Genomic DNA, 26,120 nt, shown 5'->3' with positions numbered 1-26,120 from the left:
ACTTGTTTGCTCACCAGACTCACCTCCAGGATCTGCATCATCTTGGATCTTCTGCTGTCCATTTCTATTTAGCTGGAGACAACTTATGGTGTTTGGTAGTTTTCCAGCTGGTTCCTCTATTCAGTTCTGTGCACTTCATATCATGAATCTCAAACAAGAGTTGCACTATGCAGGCTACTGATATTCTTAGTAACTGGATTGGGCAGGCTTACTTTCACCAGCTTTAAAGGTTATATCTAATCAGTCTAGCCAACACTGTGTCTGGGTTTTCTCAAAGCTCTGCTTCATCTGAACAAAAGAATACTTGGAGAACCTAATGGCATTTTTTGCTGAGTTGTGCACTTCACTATCTAGATGTTGAAGGAAAATGTCTTTCACATTCTTGGTACACAAGTACATTTGGTTACATTGTCCTGACCTCGGGAATAGTCACTGAGGCAGAGAACTTTCCTTTTCACTTCAGGATCACTGTATTATAGACATAAAAGGAATATGGCCATGAGGAGCATGAGGAAAGTAATTTTTAAAGCTGCAAGGGGAACTCAGAAGCACTGAGTCAAATGGTACCAGTAAGTTGCATTGGGAAGTTGCATGGGGAAGTGCTACTTTAAACTTCAAGAAAAAGAGGAAACTGAAGACCGAAAAGGTGTCATTTTTGTCATGTTGAAACCCTTTTCCTTAGTGCTGAATAAAATGCAAAATGTCTCCAAGCAAGCTGCTTACCCTACAGCTGAAATGCTGTACATGGAACCAGTGGACACTTTGGTATTTTAGCAGTTTAGAACTTATAAATATGGATTTGCATTTTCCGTGCTAAACTATGTGGCTCTTACCCAGTTGTCACTGTCACTGCATCAGCCAGGAAACCAGTGGTAGTTTGCTTCACTGAGGACTGTGTGAAATGGTCTATGAGAAGGAAGTAAATTTAATGGAAACTGGAGCACGTGAAGAACATTAACATCTTAACACAGAGTACCCTGTGCTAGGGATGATGTTTAGCACCAAAGGGCAGCTTCCAGACCCCTTGGTTCCTGAGTCCTCTCAATGGTGGGAGCTTGCCTGCAGGCCAACAAGGGCTTGTGCAGCAGGTCTTGAGGAATCTGTGAAAATGAGGATTTCTTTGGAGGGAAGGACAAAAAAGGCAGAGTGACTGTTTCACCTCCCTACACTCAGACACTGATGAATATTGTTAATCACTTGAGGAGGAAACACAGAGGAGGATCTGAAGGTTCATGTGTAAAGAATTTGCACGTGAAGTCATGCCTGATTCATGTCCTAGGGATTCACACCACAAACTTCGATCATCAGACTCCGAATCTATTTCTAATAAAAAAAAAAGACAAAAAAGAAAGACAAAAAAAAAAAAAAAAAAGAAAATAAAAAAACCAGGCACTACGTGAATCAAGGGAAACAAGGATGACACATTCAAAGCAATGCCCAGGCAAAGGTTGTCATGCCCCAGTTCAAAGCAGCATGCTCAGCCATAGACCTGTGCCCCCTCTGAGACCACACACCAGCTTGTGCTGCCTGGGGCCATGCTCAAAAGCTCCTTCCTACCTGTGGAAGTCTCCCTAGATTCTTCAGTGAGTCCTTGTTTAGGCTGCATTCAGACATTTAAAAGGATAAGGTTGTAAAACATGTCATAATACAGTGAAAAGGTAGAGTAAAAACCATCTTAAAATCATTGCCTTTTAAAATAAGTTTTGTTTGAACAAAGGGAAAGTAATGACAAGCTGTCTTCATTGATGGTAGGACGAACCACTTCAGCTAAAATCACATTTCCTTGGAGCATTTTTGCTGAGAACTACATGGGGTTATCATTATGGGAACGAATCACTAAAGGTGCGTTTAAAGTGACAGCATGGGTAGGGAAAGTTGGCAAGGAGACACCTTGTGTGCCATCCGAGATCGAAGCCCCTCTGCTTTGGCTGCTCTATCCCAGCCCTTTCTCCCCTTGCCGGAGCTGTATCGTGGGAATGAATTTAGTTTCTTTGCTGCTCTGGACATGACCTACACTGTTAACCGGAGCAGTGCTTGCACAAAGACAACTTTGCTCCTGAAAACTGATGGCCGGCACCCCGTCTCCCTAATCCTAAAAATGATTTATTTCTTAAGCTTCAGCTGCCCTAATGTCATTCCCAAAGTTGGCCGGCGGCAGGGAGAGCGGCAGGAGCTGCCAGGGAGCTGTCCAGCACCGCGGCGGGACCGGCGGGTGCGGCGGGGCAGCCACGGAGGGCCCGCCACGGCCCCGCTCCCCGCGCCGGCACCGCCGCTCCCCGCGGAGCCCTGAGGGGCTGCGGGCCGGGTCCCCATCCCGCAGCCCAGCTCCGCACCGCTGGGCGCAGAGCCGAGCGCCCGCCGCCCTCCCGGCAGCGCGGCCGCGCTCCGGCCCTGCCCTCGGCCCGCCCCCCGGGGCCGGGAGCACCGCCCGGAGCGGGGCAGCGGGGCAGCGGGGCAGCGGGGCCGAGCCCGCGGGGCCGGGCGCCACAGGCGAGCGGGGCGGGGGAGGCGGCAGGAGGAGGAGGAGGGGGAAAGGGCTCCAAACAACACGTGATCCCCGCGGAGCAGCGAGGGAGCCGGGGGAGGGGAGAGCGGGGCGGGCGGCCGAGGCAGAGGAGGGCAGCAGCCACCGCGCTTGCCGCCGCCGCCGCTTTAAAGGCTCCCGGCGCGGCGCGGAGAGGCGCGGAGCGGGGCAGAGCTGCGGTCTGCGCCGGCCCGGCCCCGCCGCTGCCTTCCTCCCGCCCAGGGGCACCCGCGGCCATGCCAGGCGGCCGCCGCCGCCCCCGCGCCCGCCCCGCTCGGCGCTGCCCGCCGCGGCTGCCCGCCGCCCCGCGCTGAGCCCGCCGCCCCGCGCCTGCCGCGGCACCATGTCCCGCCGCAAGATCTCCTCAGAGTCCTTCAGCTCGCTGGGCTCCGACTGCCCGGAGACGAGCCCCGAGGAGGAGGGCGAGTGTCCCCTGTCCCGCCTCTGCTGGAACGGCAGCCGCAGCCCCCCCGGCCCCGCCGACACCCCCTTCGCCGCCGCCGCCGCTGCCAGCGCCGGGGCGCGCCGCGCTCCGCGCCGCCGGCGGGTCAACCTGGACTCGCTGGGCGAGAGCATCCGCCGGCTGACGGCCCCCGCGGTGAGTGCCCCCCGCCCGGCACAGCCCCGTGGGGTCGGGTCCCTGTCGGGAAACAGCGGCGGTGCCCGCGCCCCCTCCCGGGTGGTCGCTGGAGCCCCCCGCCGCTCCGTGCCCGCTGCCCCTCGGTGCCCGCCGCCGCTCCGTGCCCGCTCCGGCTGCCGCTGCCAGCCCCGCGAACCGGCGGGAGTACAGCGCCCGGCAGCCCGGTGCTGGAAATCGGGTCGGGAGTCACGCTTAGGCGCAGCTGCCGCTTTGGCTGGGTTTGTCATTTCTGCCGAGTCCCTGTCTGAATGAAAACAGAGTCATATAGTGCTTATCACTGGTCCTAGAAACATGGTTTTTATTTTTTTATTTATTTTAATATATAAAAAGTTACATCTGTGTGATGCATGGCGTGCACAGTGTTCCTGAATAATGAGGGGATGTGAACTTCTTACATTTGCAGGGCTTCTCTGTACTGAATAGGGTAAAGCAAAGTTCCGGCTATATGCTTCGGAAATATTTTAGCAACAGATTCCCCTGTGCCTCCTGGATGCGCAGACGTTCCTGACAGATCAGTTTCTTTAAAGTAGACTTTGAAATCCACCGCTTAGTGATTGGATAGCTGCACCTATATTTGACAGTCAGGGACCCATTGTGTGTATGCTATTAACATCAGCAGTGAATTCAGGTAGAGCCCGTAGCATACGCTGGTATAATTTTGTAACACTGAAATCAGTGCCTCAGGAGTTCTCGTAGATTACTGTAAAAAGAAGAGTTTTCTCCAGCCTTTTTGTTTTGATTGTGGTATGCTCCTGTACATACATCTGTGATCATTGCTAAAATTTCCTCCTGAAGTTTCAGCTGCTGGTCTCTGAGATAGTTTAATGTATTAAAGCACAAAACATTAATGGCAACAAGTAGTCTTAATCTGCAGGAAAACTGTATCTGCTATTGTGGCATCAGGTCATTTTTGGTATTATTAGGCAGCTCTGGAAATTGCTTATGAGAAAACAACTCATCATCAACTCTCAGTTTGCATTGGTCCTAATATACTATTTTCTGTCTGGAGTTTAAGTGCTGGACAGGAGAAGACGAGCTGTTTAATGGGAGAAGTTTTAGTGCATTAAATAGCTAATAGTCATCCAGTTACAGTTAAGACTTTTTTTTTTTTTTTTTTCCCATTGATTTTTTCCTCTCTCCACTGGGAATCTGGTCTTGTAATGCTGATATTAATAGAGGATATTTCAGGTGACCTGTCTTGTTTTAGTATATTAAAAAAAAGGAGAAGCTATTTAATTTGATAGTAATGCAATGGTATAATTAGAGCATATGTTACCCCAAATATTTGAAGTATTCAGAAGTAGTTCAGTGCAGTATTTTGAGATAACCTTAGTATTTGTGTTTTCTAAGCTTTGATTGTTACCTCCTGTGTCATGTTGCTATAAAGGTCAGTTGCAGTTTTACAGATAAGTTGAATTTGTCCTCAAAATAAATACATTCCTTGAATTAAGACATGAATAAAACTGATAGATCCAAGTCCTCTTTCGTCCCTGCTTGAAGAGAAATTTTGCTTAAGAATGCAAAAATTTCATCTAACTTGGTTTTGATGTCCCGAACAACAGCTTTCATGTTTTCCCTGGGAGGTAATTATAGCAACCCCTATTGCCAAAAAAAATAGGTTATTTTAAAATTTTAATGTGATACACATTACTTAAAATCTCCCTTTTTTATCTTGGTATTGTAACTACAGCTTCATTCCCATCTTACACATTTTGGCATAAATTATTGTCATTAAGTCAAAGAAGTCTTCTTGTCCTAGTCTTGGTTTAAGAAAAGAACCAGGTCCCCTGCCTTTTCATTTTTCATTTAGAGAAACCACTGTTGAGGTGCTTTGTTATTTTGGTTCTGAGTTCTGGTACTGAATATATGCCTTCATGCAACAAGTCAAGTTGCCATATGTCTAACACTTAGGATCTGATTATTTTTTCACATCTACTGATATAAATCAGGAATAACTTTAATTAGAAGTAAAAAACCCACTTTGCCTATAAAATTGATTTAATAGGACTCATTTATGTTATTTGTTAAATTAGAAGGCAAGTCTGAAGGGAGCACTGACAGATGTTCTTTCCAAACAAAAAGCTCTAATACTTTTTTATACATGTAGATAGATCTTCATTCCATAATACTATAGATAGGGGTCTCTGTTATGTATATAAATATATTTATGTACATACAGATGTATATACCATGTATCTAGCCTGCAGGGTTTAATGTTCTCTCTTCAAATATGAATGCAGCAGTTATTTGTCCTCATCCCAACTTTCAAAGTTGAAGGATGCTACAGGTTCCTGATGTTTATACTTAGCCATAGTTTTTCGTGCTTTCCTTCAGCAATGAGACTAGGATTGAAGTACTCAGTAAATATTGTTTTGTGTTTTCACTGAATAAAAATTCTCTGTGTGTATTTAATACTACTGTACCATGCAGCAAGCTCTCAGTGGTAGCAGGAGCTACTGAGAGCTGCTCTGTGTATGTGGAGAGCCCTGAACAGAGCAGGAAGGAGCATCCAGAGGGCAAAAAAGCTTTGGATACCCAAGAGGGGTGTCCATAGGGCAAAGCAGCAAGAAGGCTGTGCAAACAGGTTAAGTCTTAGGGATTGCCATGCAAAAATGTATGTGAAATGTATCTCCTGTGCAATTCATTCATGAGTTAGTACAGCTGTACTGCCAATTGTAGGAGATTCTACGTACAACTGTATGTAGATTGTACGAGTAATGAAGCATTCAAGATGTATTGCACTAAAATATGGCAAGTATGTTACTGCATTTTTTTATCACTTGTAACTTTGGTCTCAGTTTTAGCTGAGTATGACTTTGCACGAACGTTAATTTTTGTGGAACTGTGGGAAAATAACAAAAGTGAACCTTGCAGCATTGAATCCACCCCATTCTCCTTGCTCCCGGAGAGCAACAGCTTCTAGCACTCTCTAGCAGACATGATATTCCACCTTTGATTACTGGAGCTTTTTTTCCTGCAGTGGTTATACCAGAGGATGTAGGGACCTGATCCTCAATCAGCACAGTTTCATTTTACGTTCCTGTGGGAATGTTTCCCTACGTGCCTGGATGGGTGGAGGATTGCTGCTGTTTGTCTGGAATGTGCTCACTGCATGCCCTCTCTTATTTGAGCGCCAGAACTAGAAGGATGGTAGGGCTCACCTCTCACCAAAACAGCTGTGTATTTTGGGGAGAAGTGTGTGGTGATGAGACCTCCATCCACATCCCACCCTTGGCATTCATGAGTAGGCTGTGCTGGGGAAGCAGGGTGCCCGGGACAGGGAGGCAGAGCAGCAGCAATGCAAGGAGAGGCAGCTCTTTTGTCAGAGCTGCACTCAGCAGACTACCTGTGCATGTGCTGAGCATCTCCTCAAGCTGCTGCCCTGCTGCCTCCGCCAGTACCAGTCTGCTGTGTAGCCAAGTGCCCTGATACCAGAAGGATGGAGGCACAGCCCGACACTGCAACCTGTGGGGTCAGGGAGCTGTGCTCAGCACCTGAGTGGGAAGGTGGTGGCTGGGGAAGGTGGTGGTTGGTGGGACCAAACCTAGTGCAATAAACCCCAGGCTTTGCACACAGCTCTTGTGGCTCCATCAGCTCACGAGATCCTGGCAACAGTGCTCCCTGCATATTGCCCCATGACTGTCTCTGCCCTCTCACATCCTTTGATCCCTGTGATGTTCCCACAAGGCTGAGTAATTGTGAAGGCAGCTCCTATCCCTTCTAACATGTGCCTAAATCATTCTCCTGATGGAACACAGATGTCCCTCTGTCCTCCTTCATCTGAAGCGCTGTCGAATGGTCTTTGGTTATGCACTCTGATCAGAGAAATCTGGAGCCAGATCCAGCTGCTCTCAAAACAAACAGTTGCCCTTGTCACCAGGCTGGGTTCAGTTTATTGGAGATAAATAATAAAATATTGGGAACTTAATGTGGACATTGATTTATGACCTTGTTTTTAAGAAATAACTCGTTAATTATATGCACATCACAAGCAAATATAATGATACATTCTCCTTTTGATTCCACTTTGTTATCGTGTTCCATTTTAAAGGATGAATTTGACACCCACAAAGACATAAATTTTGACTAATTATAAGTTGAGAACACGATACTATATGCTATTCATTACCAAAATAATATTTTTTGCCCTTAAGAGCTCTGCTATAGGGGAATGGTATCCTGGCATCAGTTGACATAGCTTGATTCTTTAAAAGTGCAGTGCTGAATTCTAGTTCCTTGCAGTAATTTTCACATTTGCTCCAGTTCTAACTTGACTTGTATCCAATGCCAGGCTGAAAATAGAATCAAAATCAGAAAAACATAATTTGTCACTGATTTGAAAAGTCAAATACTCTGCTCCCATCTAAGAGGCACAGGCTATCCCTAAAGGAGCTGAGAGTGACTGGGCATGCATTCAGAGGAGTCTGTGTACCCCTAAGCGCTGCACTGATCTTTCTGAAACAGAAATTACCACATAACACAGCATTAAAATGACTAACACTTCCATTTGATTTTATTTTCTGAAAGGTCAATGTACCGCATCGCTTATAAAACTGTTAAATGAAAATCACTTCTATATACTTTTCTGTTCATTTAGAATTATTTCTGATATTCTTTAAAGGTCCAGTTCAAAACATTATAAAGTAAGAACACTTTTTTTTCCTGTATTATTTAGGAAGCTGCTACAGGCTGCCGCCAACTAGTTTGAATTTGAGAGCTGTCTTTTTGAATACAGCCCTTTCCCTGCCAGTGGAAGAAAAGTGAGTGTAAAGGCAGTCATTTATCTCAGTGTGTAGGCTATGACTTATGTCACAGAACTACTGTAACTTCAAATTGCTTAATTGCAAGTGAATCCTCCAGTGAGCGGAGGTGGGGTTTTGGCAGAGAAGTTTCAGTGTAGCAGCTTATATCCAACGTGGCTCCATCATAAACCTCTACCACTTAGTGTCCGTGAGTTCTACTCCCTTTACTAGCTTTTACTTCTACTCCCTTAAGCTGCTGCCACTTGCAGGAGAGGTGGCAAATTGATTCTTGCATAAGATTTTGGAAAAAAATTTGCACAAGTGTTCTGAGCTCCTGATGAGTTACATGAGCACATCACAGATAGCTAAGCTCTGCTGTTGTAGAAATGACTTCTGCCTGTCTTTCTGAATGAAAGAAGGTAGTGTCAAATGATCAGTACTGCTAGGAGTTTATTTACTTAGTAGCCCAGGCTGGGTGAGCTTTTTACATGAGCAGCATCCTTCTCAAGAATGTGGGTGTGAAGCATGAAAATGATAAATAAAGGCGCATTCTCTGGGAAACTTCTAATTTCAGCAGGCAAACAGAAAGATTTTTTTTTTAAATATAATAAATCCAGACTTTTGCTGAGTATCTTTCAACTTAACATAGACAAAAGTCATTTATACAGAAGGTCACACAAGCAGTCTGTAGTCAATCAATCTGTTATTTCATCACCTGAAATAGAGCTGTGATGTCTTAAACAGGAACATTCAGGAAAATATCATCAATGTGAGCATCACAGTGGGTTTTAGTTGTTTGTTTTGTTCTGTAGTTTTAACATCTGATGTAAAAAATAATTCAGCTTCAGCAAATAGAATACTAAAAAAAATTATCTGCGTCCAAGGGCCTGCAGCATTGTATTGACCTTGATGAAATTTTATTGAGTGTGAGTTCAAGTATTTGACATCTAATGCTTAGACCAATCATAGTAATATTGGCTTTCTTAATGTTTGTGCAGTGCCAGGCTGAATGTTAACTTCCCAACAGCGCTTGGAGAAAACATGTCTTGGGAATATTCATAGGTTGCAGACGTGTTTGCTGCCTGGAAGCAGCGAACATATCCCTGCTGGGGAATAGGCTTGCCCACGGGCAGATCTGACCCACTGGCTGACAGCAGAGCATGGCAGCACTAGTAGTAATCCCACAAAACTGATCTAAATTGCTTTGCACTTCTCTGCCTTTCCCCTGGACAGAGTGTGCGGTGCAAATAAAGACATAAGGGAGATGAGAATGTCACGAACATTAATATATGTCCCTATGAATGCAGTGAGCCCTCATGGCAGCATCAAAAGGAGTGTGAATGTCCTTTTGAAACCCTTTGAGCAGGGCCAGTTACCACCCCACAGCAGTTGGTTCTACTCTGGTAAAATGCATAATGTTAATACAGAGGAAGCATTCTCTTGCCTTCTACCTCTTGTGCTAATGTTAAAGGCTGCTATGAAGTGCTTTGAGTGAAATAAAATGTTCCATCTTATATCCAGATTCTTTCTTCATGTCTGCTTGCCAGCTCTCAAACTAAGTTTCAGAATGAAGATGAAAAACATCTGCGGTTTGTCCATAGGTTTCAAAGGGATAAATACCTGTGCAGAGCTGCATATGAAATTAGGTCCAGTTACACTGGGGAAATTGGTTCTTTTCCTATGTCAGCAGAAAAAAAATCCTTGAAAAGGACTGACATATAGAGCTCTTCATTTTCTATCAGTCTGCTGGAATAGCACTGATGATTTTATGTAGTAGATATCAGTTGCATTAAAAGATGAACAGGTAGCATTAGCAATAGATCATCTATTATATTCTTACCTACTGAACACATTCTCTCTGCAGCACAAAACAGTTCTTCTGTCTGTTCCAGACCAGGCTGAAATTCAGAGATTAACAACGTGATCACAGCTGGTGTTGTAAGGGATAGCACCCTGAGATATTTATCCTTCACTGTCAAGGAGTTAGGCTAGATGATCTAATAGGCAATTTCCATCTGTAATATGTGTGATTCTTCTAGCTGAAAGGCAGCTGGGGATGCAGAACGTACAGTTTCTAATCATTATTTAGCTCTGCTTTATTTCTTCACAGTGTTTGCATGGTTGCCATGAAATAGCATTGGGTAAAATTCTTGATCTTGATGTTACTTATTAAATGAAGGCAATTGTCTGATGTGCAGCAGTGTTTGTCTGTGAAGAGGACCCCAGTCTGTTGGAAGTGGGGTGCAGAATGTCTCTGGTTTATGTGCCAGCCGCACCGAGCTCGGGCGCTGCACCCTCGCGCGTCCCGTCGGGATCATCCTCAGCTGCTGCAGGCAGCTTGGTTTGCCTCCAGCTGTCAGTCACCCTGCCCTGGATCCCCAGACAGTCCACTCCTGGGGATTATGCATCCTCCTCCCTTGATACCAAATCTGCTAGTCATGGAGGTCTGCAAGCAGGGGGTGCTTTTATCTGAAGTATGAACATCTGGAATTGGGAAGCTGGTCTTCATGAAGAAAATACATTTTTAGCTCAGATAAAAGCAGTTGAAAAATGAGTACACTTTAAAACTTTCAGAATCTAGAGAGCAAACCTTTATTTTTTTCCTGATTACATTATCAAAAGCACTATTAAACCCCTAAAGATTATTTATTTTTTAAAATTTCAGATGGTTGCTTATGTGTGACTCTGTTTCTCCATTTCTGATTTATGTCTGTTCCCTTTCATTCAATTCTTCAGCCATTGGGAATGGGACAGGGAGAGATGCTAGGGACTGCTAAGGAGTCTTCCTCCTTTCTGCATCATCAGAACATTGCTGGATGCCAAAGGAGCCTTTCTTTTCTTTTTCAGCTCTGCTGTTCCCTAGCTGCAGCAATTTCAATGCTTATCTCTCCACCCCTGGCACTTGGGAGTGTTGATAAATGTTTGCCTTCAGCTGGAGCCTTGATTCTTTGTTTACAACTTCTTTAATTCAATATTTTGCTGACCAGAAGTACAGGGAGGGAACAGTTTTTCACTGCTTACATGATTGTGGGGTAGATATTAAAAATACCCAGACTGAAAATGACTGTTTTGCATTTATCTTCTTTTGGATGGGCCAGATGCACACCTGCTTGTGTGTGCTTAGAGATCTGCAATCACCTAAGCACAAAGACTTGACTAAAATTGGTTTTGAAATATGAAAAAGGAAATGCTTTTCATTAATGAATTATCACCAGCAGTGAATCTGGCGATTTAAATCGTACACATCTGCTGGGCTTGTGATTGAACACCTGAAGTTTGGAGCATTTAGAACTTGCATGTCACAGTGCAGATTTGGCTGAGGTGCACAGGCTCTCCTGTGTGCAGGGGTGTGGATTCCTCTGGGAAGGACTTTGCAGCTCCCCAGGGCACAGCAGTGTAGCAGAGCCCCCTGACCCGATGCACATACTTGAAGAAATTCTGATAGAAGCAAAGTGGTTTCTAGCAGAGACTGTTATGCTTTTCAGTGCTTCAACTTCAAATTTAAAATTTTAAGCACTCAAGTTTTTAACAGCATGGCTGCTGAAGCCCTTCTGAAGCTCAGCTAGGAGCTGCTTAGCTTTTCCAAGGAAAAATCTTTGAAACTTTGTTAGGGTTAAGGAGGAGCTGTCTGTGTACCTGGATGCTCTCTTGGCAGCATTCTGTACAGCCCCTTTCTTCCCTGATTCCATCTAGGTATCTTAGGATGCAAAAGGAATGGCATGGGGAATTTGAAACTGCATTTATGTAAATTTAGACTGAGTCATCTGGGATACTGTGTGCAGTTCTGTCACCTCACTGTGGGGTTTGTCTGTCCTTACTCAAACATTCTAACGTGTCGAAGTCTATAGCAATCACTCAATGTCTCTTCTAGACAAAAGGAAGAAATGGGTATTTGTAAGGACTGAGTCCTCAGGCACGTATTAGATGCCAACAGGAGGATGAAATGAATCACTGTGGGTGCCTGCAGTTGGGCAGATGAGCCCTAGTGTTTATTTCCAAAGGTATTGCAATCAAATAAAAGACATTTCAGAGGCAACAGAAAATGGCTAGAGAATAGACTAAAATCTCTGTCCTCTGAGAAGATTGGAAAGTTTATGTTTGATTGGCTTAGGAAAGACATTTGTAAGAAGGGATGCAGTTAAAGTGGAAGCTCTTTCCTCTTTCCCTTGAAAACCGAGGCAATGAAGCTGCAAGAAGAGAAAACTGAACTCAGAAAAAGAAAAAAAACAAAAACCCACAGTTTAAACTAGAATCCTTTTTCAAAAGAAGTTGTCTGAGGGCACATTTCTCTAGGAGTGCATGTTGTAAACAGTGGTGGCTGGCAGAACAGCAGTGGCTGTCGTGGATTGCTGCCAGGATTGCTGCCTGTGGTGCCAAAAGCTGGGTGCTGTGGTCAGAGAGCAGCGAGTGCCAGGAGGAAGAGCTGCCATAGACAGTGAGCAGGCTGTGCACATTAGGGAGGATGGACAGGTCTTTCCAGAGGCCCTGCAGAACCAGGAACCTCCATGTCAAAAGGAAGGAGAGAAAAATAGAGATTTGAGTCAAGGGTGGAAACTTTGGAGATGGAGAAGGCTGGAGGTTGGTGACTGCTGGCAGCATAACTGAGTTCCACCTGTGATCCATCAGGTACAGAGAAGGTGGAATTCCCTGTGAAGAGGTGAAGAGATGAGCTCCCTCCCTTTGGATGGGGCAGCAGATCCAGCAGAGCCTCAACCCTTAGGAGCTTCCAGAAGAGGAGGGTTGTAGGTATAGGAAGCTCTCTCCTGAGGGGACAGAAGTGCTCTTGTCCAGCCTGCTGTGCTGTCACAGCAGCTGTGCTGCTTGCCAAGAGCTCACACATCAGCATTGCAAACAGGCTGCCAAAGCTTGCTTGTCTCCTGGGCTGTGACCACTGCTGCTCGTCCATGTGGGCACCAGTGATGGAGCCAGGGGAGCCCTGGGTGTGCCAGGAGTGACTGCACAGCTCTGGGTGCAGGGGGAAGGGTGGGGGTGCCCAGCTGGGGGCTTTAAATGGTGCTTATTGGGGAAGGGGGTCCGTTCTCTGAAGAAGAGGGTGAGCAGAAGAATGCAGTCTACAGCTAAACTGAGCAGGGTGTGGAGGGAAGATGGAACCAGGCATCCATGGCATCCATGGGGGTGCAGAGTGCAAGAAGCATGAGAGGCAAAAAAGCTGAAATTATGGAATTATGAATTACTAAAATCAGAATTATGGATAGAAATGAGATGTCATGAGGGTGTTTAGATGCTGGCACAGGTTTTCCAGAGAGCTTGTGGAATTGTCATCCTTGGAGACACTCAACTCTTGTCTGAAGAATGATCTGAGCAACCAGTTTTAACTAACTACTTTGAGTAGGATGTTGGTCTAGAGACCCCCCCAGAGGTTCTTTCAAGCCTATATGACTCATTGATTCAGTATTTTTTACAAATTCTGACACATTAGGGTTAACCGTGGCTGATGTCTGAATTCAGAGTTATTTTAGGGAAGTCCTCTGTTGTCTGCCATGCAAGAGATCAGTCTGAGTATCTCCAGTGTTCCCTTACACCTTATATATCATCATTCCATATGGAGCTTGGATGTGATCTGGTATGGCAGTCCTTGGATTAATTTACAGTTAGGAATAACAATCATTTGTTTTACTTTGATTTGTCCTTAGGCACACGAACTGACATGACTATTCCTCTTGTGATGCATACAAATATTAGGCAATCATCATAATTAAAAGGAAATGTTGACATCTAATTATTTAGGTAATAGTCACTGGCTTAGATTTATGGTAAATCATTGAATTTTAAGTAGACATGAATCTGTAAAATCTCTTCAGTAAGTAAGTGGCACTGAGCATCTAAATGGCATTACAGTGGAGGGGGTGTATGGTTAAAGGCTGTCTTTTACCTCCTTGAGTGGTAGAACTCTGCTTCTGGGAGAGGTTGTGTGTGCCATGCTGCTAGGAGAAGGTTAAGCTATTTTGCCTCCATCCAGTCTTGTTATTGGATACAGAAGAGAGGTGGAAATGTTTTCCTGCTCATTCTCTGTCTCATGGGCAATGCATTATCAGTACTGGAAGAAGTAATACATCAAAGTGCCCTTGTAGGCAGCTGTAAACAGGTGTCATCTCTTCTCACTCTTTTGTTTAGACATGGCCCTGGTTACAGAATTACATTTGTAGCAAAATGACACATTCACCAGCGATGAAATACAGCAAACTGAGAAGGTGAGCACAGTGACTCTTCAACGATGCACAGCAACATGCCAGAATAATTCTTGTTAGAGGTGAAGAAAGACTTCGTGACCCCTTGGATCAGTTTTCATTCTGGATCTGAGCACATTGTATTGAGCTCTGTTTATGACCTGTGTTTTAATAGTAAACCCTATTTTTGCCTGTACTTAATTTCTAAGGTTTGACAGGAGGTGCCAGTGAAAAGGGGTGTGAGTTCGTGAGGCTGTTTAGAATTGCCTGACAACAGCTAGGCAACTGATTTAGCTTTCAGGACAGAAAGTTAACATGGGATTTTATTTTTTCCATTCAGCACTGCAGGAGAAGGGATGTTTACCAGTGAAATAAGTTCAGGACTCTAGGAGATTGCTTGTATTGTCAAATCCTGAGGTATCAAAATGATTTTTCCCTGGTTAAGGAGTGCAGTACGTGTGCCAGGCATGAGAAAGAGACAATCTGTGGATGATTTCTCAGGTGTTCTATGCTGAAAAACTCCTTGAGAAGACAAAAAGCTGCTTTTCTTCCTCTCTGCTGTGTTACCAAAGCATTGCTGCATTCCATGTGCTTGCTGTAAAAGCACTTTGGGACAACCAGAATGGAGAATGAATTTAGCAATCAAACATTTCTGTTATTCCCTATTTCATGTCAGAGGAGCTGCCAGTGGAGCACTGATGTTCTGTGTGTAGGGAGTGAGGCTGAGGGAAGGGCTGTATGGAGATGGGAAGTGGCAGCTCTCACTTCTTTGCTTAAAGCTATTCTGCTTTGCTTTGTTGCTGGTGTGAGGACATACATTTTTTTCTATATGCAAAGAGTGGATTTTTCTGCCTGCTGAGCACAGGAAATCTTCTGAATCTCTGTAAGAACATGCCATGAAATATATTTGTAGCCCATTAGCCCATTAGTCCCTAAGGACTTCAACACCTGCTGTACCACTGAGAAGGGGATTTTTTAAAATATCTGATTGCTTCACTCACATGGTGCTTCCATTGTGTTTTACAAGAAAACATGCAACTTTTGAAGCCTTTTGGCACAGGTTACTTAGCTCCTGCAGAGAGTAAAGTGATTATCTGATACAGAGTTAACAAGGAAAACCTCTTTCAAGGTTTGAGCTTTCAGTGTTGACCTTAATTTTTGTTCATATGATCATAGAGTAGTTTGGGTTGGAAGGGATCTTTAAAGGTAGTCCAGCCTCCCTTAGAATGAGCAGGGGCATCTTGAGTTACATCAGGTTGCCCAGAGCCCCATCCAACTTGACCTGGAATGTTTCCAGGAATGGGTCACCTACCACTTCTCTGGACAGCCTGTTCCAGTGTTTCACCATCATTGCTATAAAAATATTCTTTTTTATTTCTAGTCTAATTCTGTCCTCTTCTAGTTTTAAACCATTGCCTTTGTCCAGCTGCAACAGGCCTGGCTAAAAAGTTTGTCCCCAACTTTCCTATAAGCCCTCTTATGCTCTTGTTGAGTGCATGCATTTAAATGTTAGTTTTTTAGCATCTAATTTAATTAATTTTTATTTTTTTTTTAATTCAAAAGTGCAGGCACTTTCTTATACTTGGGTATTAGAAAATGTTTTTTTTGCAGTCATACAAACGTAGTGTAGCCTGGAATACAGTTTTTTCTTCCTGCTGTCATCAGGGCAGATGACTCTGCAAACTCATGAGCAAGAGTTTGAGCAGGGTGGAAAGCTCAACTCTTGAACTGCTGAGTCTGTAGGTCGAAGCAAAATTTGAGACTTTCAAAGGTGATTGTGGTTTTAGAATGAAATTCCTCTAATTAAGGGGCATTTTAACTACTGCTTTCTAAACCAATGAGATGTCTATTTCAAAAGGCATGAAAAGACCAAACATCTCTAAAATTTCAGTGTGTGTTGTTGTGAGTCTGATCAAAATGTCCATGTGTGCTTTTGACACAGAGAAAAGCTTGTAAATCTCATTTTTGTATCTCTGTCTGACTTCTGGCACCAGGTCAAAATAGACAGGTGAAGAACCTCAGATTTGATGCAAACTAGTAATTTTGGAGAACAGCATTTTGCCATAAGTGACTTGGAAAATTCAAAAGATAAAATTACATGGATATCACATGTCCTTTATTTGCCCAAAGGTCTCTCATGAATTAATTTGAAATAATAATAGCCTCAGCAGCAGTAATAGTAAGAAAATAAACATTTATATACATAAGTATTTTGGTGAACACTGCAGTAGTGGTAATAATGCAAATAAAGACAATTATGCACATATGTAGTTTGGTGAACACCTATTAAAGTGAAATAGCATAGAAATGCTTGAAGCATGTAATGATTTTCTTTTGATGAACTTGACATTCCTGGTAATCTGAGAGATGACTGAAGAGTTATAGTTTGTCAGGAAAATAAGCAAAAATAAATTGCATCTTTATAGTATTCCTTATTGGAAAATGCTCTAGGGAGCATATAGAGTTTAAAAACTCAATGCCTTTTCCTGGTGATATTTTAATCACAAAATAATGGCATTTTCTTGCAGACTATTTCAAATTAATTATTTTAAATTAGTGCGATAGTTGGTGGGTGACAGTTTTTGAGAGCTGTTTCTGAGAGTGAAGTGGCTCCTTTGTTATGTGCAACTAGCCTTATAAGCAGTATTAATTATGTCACATTGTAAAATCCTTCCTGTTTAAATGGTGAAGTAAGATACAAGGAATGAATAATAATATTTCATATCTGTTGTTGCGATGGGCATATGGCAGGTGGAAGATAAAGAGGAGTAAAACTGGAGGAAAATAATGTGCTGAAAGATCTGTTAATTGAATTGTGCTACAATTCCCTAATCTCACAGTTTTTCAAATTATTCTCCCATAGCCTCAGACCATTCGGCAGACTCTTCAAAAGACCCTGCAGCATTTTGAGCATCAAGTTATTGGGTAAGTGTTAATGTGAGGTAGCCAAAGGTACATGGTAATGTTTTGCTCTGTGCTTTCCAATTCACAGCCTTACATGATAAGCTTTTAAATTTAATTTTTAATTTTTTTCTCTCAATTTCTTAGAGATGCTTTGGAATAGCAATACATAATCTGGATGTTAATGGTAAACTGCTGTTCAGTCCTGCTTCTGTACAATCCCATCAGATGACGACTGCTTTATGAACTGTAGTGTTTCTTACAAAAAGAGAATAGTGAATCTTTTTCAGTCATGGAATATCAGGTTGGAAAGGGACCTCAAAGCTCATCTAGTCCAATCTTTCTTGACAGAAGCATGGTCTAGACAACATGGCTCAGCACTCTGTCCAGCTGAATCCTGAAATTTCCCATCATTGGAAGGTCTTTATCCTTTGCCACCATTCCTGAAAGGCATTTATTGACTTCGCATTTGTATAAGGAGTTGTTACAATTTTTTTTTTTTCCCTGCAGTTACAGAGATGCAGAGAAGAATTTTCACAATATATCAAATAGATGCTCCTATACAGACTGCTCTGGCAATGAAGAAACTGAGGATGTCTCAGGAATTCTCCAGTGTACGGCTAATGTACTTGGTATGTGTTTTTTCAAGGGAATTTGTTTCCCTTAGTTGGAAGTTTACTGATCATACAGATGCCAACAATGAAACCAGAAATTTTTGCTCTAACCACAGAAATTTAGGATGTAGGCAGCAAGGTACCAGTGCACTGTTACTACATTTGTCTCCTTTTCTACATACATTTTGAGCCTTTAAGACAATCCAGACTTGATTGTCAGTGAAGGCAGTGAATGTGTGTTGTGCAATACCCAGTGATTTGAGAAGTTTCAAAGGCTTTTGGCAAGTGGACTTGCTTCTGTGCAGGCCTTGGAATTCTCTCTATATGTATATATTTATAGGGGTTCTGCAGAACAACAGACACTTTTATCATCTGTGGGCCTGGTGAATAGGGGGCCTGAGAAACAACAGCAGGATGTGACTGAGTCATGAAACATTCTGGAAACTTAGACTGTCTTCAGCAAGAAGCACAACACTGAAATCTGACTGTGTACAATAATTGAAGATAAGTTTTAACTTTCCATGTCAGGGGAATATGGTGAGGTGATCACGTTCTGATCTCTACCATTGTATCCTGCTGACTTAAAATATTTTTAGAGGATATGCATTGTGTATCTGCCTTTTCTACTGCAGACTGTTAAACAGACTTGGTGTGCTCTGTGAAACAGCAAATATGATCTAGTTTAGAGATGACTGTGTTTCACTGACATTCAAAATGCCTTTTTATTTTTTTTTTGCTGTCCAGTGCCTTATTCTGTAAAATGCTAGATGCTGTCAAGGATGTTCTGTGTGCCTTTAACTGCTGCTAGAAAGAGGTGGCATTTTGTATTTTGCATGTGTGGTCATGAAGAAAATTTAGAGCAAATTAAATTCTAAATGTGTCTAGTGTTAGTTATCTTTTTTTTTAAATTTTAAAATATTTTCTTGCTAGCTCTCTAAAACAAATGCTATGAGTGATAAGGCAAGACTCATGCAAAGCAGAGACTTGTCATGCTATCAGGTGCATATTAATATTATAAAAAAGCCAGACTAGACATTCAGTATTTGTTTCACTGTGACACAAAGTATGTGTTATAAGAAACAGTTCTGAATAATTTTTCACCTTCATTGTGTTTTTAAAGCAATATATTAGTTCTAGTACCTCAGTATGGCTGAGTAATATGCAACCTGTTTCTTCAGTGGGATCCTCACAATGCATGTTTATTAGGAGCAGATTGGACTTTTGGGACCAAAGTATAGGGATAACATCTAAGCATTACTATCCTGGGGAATTATTAAAGTGGGCTTTGTTGAAAATAAGTTTGCAGAGACCTTTTCTTGGACAAGTTTGCCTTTTAAATAATGAGTTCTTATCAAAAAAACCTCCTTCAGTATAAGCAAAACAATGAGATAATTTAAACCAAATACTTCTCCTTATCTGGGATAAGAACATAAGGGAATGAGCAGCAAACCCACCTTCTTTATTTTAGTTGTAGCTCCTGTCACAACAGGTAAATAATTAATGATGGCTGTGTAATTAATTCTCATATATGCAGTTGTTTTTCTTGTTGAATAAGGACTGGTAAGAGCTGCCTCTGTGAAAGAGAGATGTAACCACTGGGGCGTGTACCTAGAACAACTGGCACTACTGAGGCAGGAGGCAAGCATGAATCTGACTGTGATGAAGGCTAAAGGAGCTGTTGAACTAAATTTGGCTCTTAGTTTATTTACATGAGCAGTAAGAGGCACTTGCTGTCTAGGGCTGGAAGAAGATGCTTCCTTAAAGATGCTTGGAAGCATCTTCCTGCTCTCTGACCTTAGATAGTGCCAGCATGATTCACCTCTTCCAGTCTTCTAACCACCTCTAAAATAGTCATTTGGCAGAAGAGTGCAAATGCTGAGATCATTGGTGAGCTTGGAAGACTGTGAGCAGATGCCTCACACTGGGGTCCTGGTGCTTACACTGCTCACAGGGAAGTGCTGACTGCAGGCTGTTCACTCAGCTCGATTCATGTGATTTATCATGTATGAATACTGCAATTTCCCTCTTGTCAAGTCAGCACTAAAGTGTGTCACCATCTTCCTGCAGCACAAGGACCTGATTCTCCTTGTCTCCTTGCTGAGTTGCTCAGCTACAAGTCTGGACATCAACAGAAGTCTCCCTGCTTTAAACCACTGTAATTAAAGGAGCCCATGTCCATCGTGTTCACATGCTGTGTGGTGCCAGATCAATCACACAGTTGGCCTTTGCAATGACAGCTTCTGAGGCTGGAGTATTTAATTTAACTTTTGATCCTTTCAAAAATAGTCCAGACAGCTTCATGATGGACTCTGCTTTCATTAATTGGTGCATGCATACTTTCACAGTGTCCTTCATAAGTGTATAGAAACAGAGAATCCTTTAGGATGAAAAAGATCTTTAATAACATCAAGTCCAATTGTTAATGCAGCACTGCCAAGTCCACCACTAAACTGTGTTCAGAGGAGATTGACAGTGTTTGTTTGAAATTATTTTAGAAATAATGATAAGAGAAAGATGTCCATGATGAAGTATGTTGTGTGGATTATTACCACATTTCTTTCTTAGGTGACTATAAACTTATACTGAGGTATGTTAGAGAGAAAAGTTGTATCTGAAGAGATTTCTTATTTGACCTTGGGCAAGTTTTCATTCTTTCTGTGCCTCAATTTCCTATCTGTATAATGGAGATAACAGGATTTTTTTAATCCTTTAAACCATATGTCAGTGCTATTCAGATTTCAACCTTCTTGAAGTAAAGACATTTTCATACCCTTTGTACATTCAGCATTTTGAGCAATGACAGAAAATCTCATTTGGGACTGCTTTTGTCCTCATGATTTAAAATAATTTGATTTCAAATAAGATTAGAATGTACATTTTTACTCAACTACTGCCAGAATAAGGCAGAAAACCTTCATGTAGCTGCAGATTAAAACTTTGGCAATAGGAAAATTATGGATGAAAACTTTTTTCTTGTTTTGTAACTGTTCCTGTAAGGAATTTATTCCGGAACATAAAGCTTTCATGACCTATCACTTGTTTATTTTTTTGGCAGATATTCAAAGAAGGTCTGTGCTACTGAACTTTACAAAGCAGTAGAGAAATGCCCGATTTTCCTTTCTGAAACTCACTCGGTACTTCCAATACACCATGGGTTATTTCTCACATCCCGAATGCACAAGTCAGATAAAAATTATACAACCTTCACCTCACCTCCTCCAAACACTCTTTCCAGATACTGCAAACAATTAATGTGAATCTGAACTATTTTTCACTATTCAGTCCTTCACAGGTAAAAAAAAGAAAACGAGCTTCACTAAGGCAGTTACCTGTCTTTTTAATGGCATTGGTATTTCCTTTGGAGCCTCTTTGCTTCTTGCTTAGGAACTGTGTAATCTGTCCTTACTTTGATAGTAAAACTCATGAAAAGTAACCTAAATCCATAAAGTCATATAAAAAGAGCTGTTGTGCAAAATCTGCAAAGCAGCAGTAGCTGTTCCTACCCAGTCTCTAACAACATGGAAGAAGTGTTGTCTTTGAAAGCCCATTTGTGTATTTTAGACTGCAATATCTAAATTGCATATACTGCAGCACTGTGTTAGATACACTGGATAAATAACACTTGGTCACACAGTCCCAAGTTACAAATGCACTTGTATCAGATCATGGTTTCAGCAGAAAGGCCTGGAGAAGGGATTTTACCTATCTGACTTTCCACTGCTTAAGGTAAAGAAAAATTTAACCTCAGTGTTTTTTGATTCAAGCAAATAATTTATACAACAGAATTGTTTTTCGTCTCATAAAAATTTGGCTCCTAAAATTTTACTGCAATTGCCTAATTTTTGTTAAAAAATGCACAGCACATATCAATGGCTAAGTCAGCTCTGCATGTGGACTCAAGTGTATTGCAAGAATTTTTCCTATTAGGCATTTGTAACTTATGGGATAATCATGCTCTTTCTTTTGATTTTGCTTCAGAGAGTGGTGTGAGGAATTTGCTTGTCTGTCTGTCTATCTGGGCATCTTCTGTTTGGAGGATGATACAGTGCAGTTCCCTAGGGATTCCCTAATGCCCTGGTGATAAGCTGTGTGGAATCCTGGCCCAGAGCCCTGTCCTGTCAGGGAGATAAATCATGTTTCTGGATTCAGCCTCCCCAAGACACCGAGGAGGAGGTGGAATCCATTGTTAGTGTAAGGTTTTAGAGAGTTCTTGCTCTGGGTGACATTTGCTTGTCACTACCAAAGAGAACATGTGCTGCAGGCTGCTCTATATAGGGCAAATCACTTCTTGCCTAAATATATCTTGCAGGGCTGATCCTTCATTTAGTACAAAGGGCGTAATTCTATAAAAGTCATTTGTTCTCTGTACATTTGTCAAAGTTAAAGATCTTTGTTTCCTTTATGAAATGAAGAGAATCTTAGCTCTTATGTGAGGCAATGGCATGAAGCTATGTCAGGGCAGGTTTAGGCTGGATGTTAGGAAAAGGTTCTTCACCCAGAGGGGACTGAGAGCTTCACTGAGGTGAAGGCTGTTCAATTTTTATTACTCCACTGCAGAGCAGTTGGGAAGTGATCACAGCACCAAACCTGACAGAGTTCAAGAAGTGCCTGGGCAATGTTCTCAGGTACATGATGTGATTCTTGGGACTGTCCTGTGCAGGGCCAGGAGTTAGATTTTGATGATTCTTTTAAGTCCCTTCCAACTCAGAATATTTTATGCTTCCTTGGTATTCTGTTGTTGAAGAGGAATAAATTTGGGATCATTCTGGCAACTATTAAATAACTGCTGAGAAATACTATATTTGAAGAGGAAATAATTGAAAAGAATGTGCCAGGACAGATCTTAGCCTACCATGAGATTAGACCAGGTTTAGCGTTTGGAAAAGATGGACAAAGGTTTGGTACACTGATTGCTTGGAAGGTGTGTGAGAACTGTAAATGCTTAGATACTGAAAGTATATAAATATCACTTCTCTTTGCACTAAGAACTGCAGATAGTCTTTAGATGCAACTAATTTAGGATACACGGCCTGATTTATAATTAAAGTTGTTGGTTTACCAATGGCGTAAAAGGAAATGTTACAAGACCCAGAGGATTGGCAATACTAATGGATTCTAATAATACTTTATCCTTGGGGGTCTAAGCTATACACACAGAGCTCCTGTTATTTAGCAGATGTTACAGTGCACTGGCAACACAAAAGTAATCTAAACAAAAAGCACATAATTCATGTGATTTCAAAACTGAGATGAGTACATCTCAATTAGAAAAGGCCAAATGTTTGTACCAAATGGCCTTAGACATCCCACTCTTCTCAAATCAGAGCTATTTATTGTTAGAAAGCAGATGAACTACCAGCAGATAATGAGCGGTTTGAAATGATGATGTACAATAGCAACGTGTAGAAGTCTATTTATAAAGAACATATTCTGGCCATGAGTCATTGACTAAATGTAGGTGTTTGTCATTATCTGAGGTGCTGTGAGGTATCCTGTGGCCTCTGTCAAACCTTCAGAAGTGTGTAGGTCTCCCTTAGGTCCCTCATCTTGGCAGATGCAGTAACTATCTGTTGGTTCTTTCGTAGATGTCTTGGATGCCTTATGAAGACTCCAGGAGCGTTAGATTTATATATTTAGTCAGATGAGTTGAGCACTTTATATATGTGAGGAGTTATGAGAGATGATTTTTCATTTCATGGGAATAGTTTTTAGATTTCATTGCAATTTTATTTGTTCCAGGAAGTACAGTTCTGCTCCCTATGTTAATTCAAAGATGTATATATTTATTTTAATGAAGAAAAAAGAAATTAAAAAAATCCTTACTACTGTTTTATCTATAGAGTTAGCATGAAACAAACCTGATCAGCCTAATTTTTAGGAACTACCAATCTAATGATTGCAGTTTTCATTTAATGAGCCCTGCACAGATATAAGAAGTGAGCTTCCCAGGTTGTGGTGGGGGCCATAAAATCATGATAGTCTTGCTTCACAGAGCTTGGCTTTTCTTGCAGAATTGGCTGCTACTGAGAGCACTACATGGGGGCAAAAACCTTTCTGCTGCCTGCTCTTAATATCTCATGTGAGCTTCCCGTGCCAACAGTTTTGAGCAGAATCTTTTATATTTATGTTGAGAACTGGTGATCAGCTCTTCACCAAGAGGCAGTAATTACAATGATATTTCTATCACTGGTCAGAGGACAAGGAAAGAAACCACCTCATTAAAAGTGGGTAAAAGAAATATAATGGGTGAACAAGTGTCAGGAATTCTTTTGAATGGTAGTTCTCATTTATATTCTGTGAAATCTTGAAAGATATGCAGGGCCTGCATGCCACTGGAAGAGAAGTTTTGTATAGATGTTTCAGTTGTGTCACAACCATATGTAAAGGCATGAAATGATGTTACTGTATTTATATAAAAAACACCAAAAAGTAATAGAAAAATGCTGTATGGATTCCCAGGATGATATAAATTCACAGTCATAATGAAGTAAAATCAAAGTAATTTATACAGTAATTAGATACTCACAAGCCAAATGATTCATCTAATGTACCTTCAGCATTAGTCTGTACACAAGAAAACCTTTTTTATTCAGAGATGGAACTTTGCTTTCCCTACTGTCTGAAATCATTCTTTGGAATTCTAAACTGCCACCTGTCTTTTTGTCCACAGGTCTGTTTAAGGAAAAGATGTTACTGATGCCAAAAATTTGATAATCCAAAAACATTTAACAGATACTTGCTATAACTGAAGGTGGGAAATTCTGCTGCTGTTCACAGTATGAGGCCTGGAATTGCATATTTAATTGTTCCAGCCCCTTAAGGTTTGATATTTACAGATTCTGAATGGTATCTCAGAAAAAAAAGGTATTTTCAATGCCAAATGAGTCAGATGCTGGCCACTCTGCAGCCATTGTCTTCATTATTTAGTTTTAGGAAAAAATGGATGGCTTGTAACTGCTTCTGCATGCTGTGCCAGTTAATGGATTACATTGATTTTTTTTTATCATATCACATCACATCACATTTTTTTATCACATCAGCTTTTTTAATCTTCTGATTGTTTCTCAAGGGCCTATGATTTGCAATTTTCTTTGAGGGAACAGATTCTTACCTAATTTATCCACTTCATAATGTACAAAATACTTAAAAATATTGTGTTAATCCCTTGACATTTTGCAGTGTGTTTTCAGTTTACATTAACTGCTGAAAAGAAAGTGAAGACCTTTTGCTAGCATGTTATTACAGGATGAAGTCATCTATTTCTGCTCCAGTTCAGTGAAATACTTAATTTGTACTTTGAACCTGTGCTTAAAGATTTGGTAATTTTGGATCTGGCTAGCAAATATAGGATCCCTGCTCTTAAGGTCTTTGAGACACATTTTCAAAGAATAATAATATTTCACAGATCCAAAAGTGCTTTTTAGTGGAGGTCTATAGCAATATTTTCCTTCTGTGGTTGCTTTGCCTCAATTTCCAATGTGCTTATTTAATTTCTCTCCCATATGGACTAGAATAAAAGGGACATTGTAAAAAGAAACTACTAAGAGAAAACCATTAAAGTCAAGATGTGATTTGTCCTCCTGACATAGATTAAGTAGTAGGAACACAGTAGATCCCTCTCCAGGAGGAAAACAAATTGAGACTAATGAACAGAACTTAATTTGCTGTACTAGTAGAAGGTTTGTAAAGAACAGAAGCTCAAAATAATGAGTTACTTCAGTTGGGGAGCAGCAGAGAGTGATGGAATGATTTTTGATTTATTTTGCATTGCTACCATTTAGTGGAGTGTCTTGGTGAAACCAAGGAAGACCTTTTCCTCTATTAATTGCAAGCCAGTGCTCATTAGGAAGCTGTGTTGGGGTCACACAAGAGGTGATAAGGGAGTGCAGTGACCTCTACATTTGGAAGTGCTGGGCCCTCAAACAAATACTTGGGAAGCTGTATGAAGATTTTGCTTAGAGGTGCACAGTGAAAAAGGAAGAATGGAAATGCTGGCTCTGCAGAATGGAATAGCAAATTGTCAGTTTTAATGAACAGAAGTTGATTCAGATTTTCAATGCCATATTCAATTTAAATTATTCCATTGCAAAATCCAACAGAAAAAGAACTGGACAATTTCAGCAATTGAATGTGAGATGAGTTTGAAAAGATTGGAGTTTTTATGTAGATGCATAATCTGAACCTTCTTATAATCTGAAGGTTATAAGAAGATTATTTTGATTTTGTTTGTCTTTTCTCAGCATGAAAGAAAAATCCAGGAACTACCATATATGTTGAAATTGGAAATCATACCGAATATAATATTTAAAGATAACAACTAGCCTGTGGTAGTCTCCAAATGTAATAAAATATGCACTATACAGGCATATTCTGGAATTCTTTTTTTTTTAGCATGAAGATTTTTCTACTTGTAATAAAACTGTCTCCCAGTCTGGTATCGTCCTGGATTTATCTGGGATAGAGGGAATTTCTCCTCAGTAGCTGGTACATTGCTGTGTTTTGGATTCAGTA

The 26,120-nt window shown here is 41.5% G+C and overlaps 1 protein-coding gene across 1 annotated transcript in view; it reads left to right on the top strand.

Moving 5' to 3' along the window:
- The first annotated feature begins 2,604 nt into the window (after nt 1-2,604).
- GUCY1A2 (guanylate cyclase 1 soluble subunit alpha 2) overlaps nt 2,605-26,120 on the top strand; it is a 147,631-nt gene continuing 124,115 nt past the window's right edge. Inside the window, exons 1-3 of the mRNA XM_056492279.1 lie at nt 2,605-3,122; nt 16,958-17,019; nt 17,506-17,627. Of these exons, the coding sequence (XP_056348254.1) occupies nt 2,868-3,122; nt 16,958-17,019; nt 17,506-17,627 (439 nt within the window). The 5' untranslated portion in view covers nt 2,605-2,867. The remainder of the gene's footprint in view (nt 3,123-16,957; nt 17,020-17,505; nt 17,628-26,120) is intronic.

This window comes from Oenanthe melanoleuca, chromosome 1 (genome assembly GCF_029582105.1).
Source record: "Oenanthe melanoleuca isolate GR-GAL-2019-014 chromosome 1, OMel1.0, whole genome shotgun sequence".
Classification (NCBI taxonomy): Eukaryota; Metazoa; Chordata; class Aves; order Passeriformes; family Muscicapidae; genus Oenanthe; species Oenanthe melanoleuca.
The sequence above is the reverse complement of the archived record's forward strand: the minus strand, read 5'-3'. Positions and strand labels throughout refer to the sequence as shown.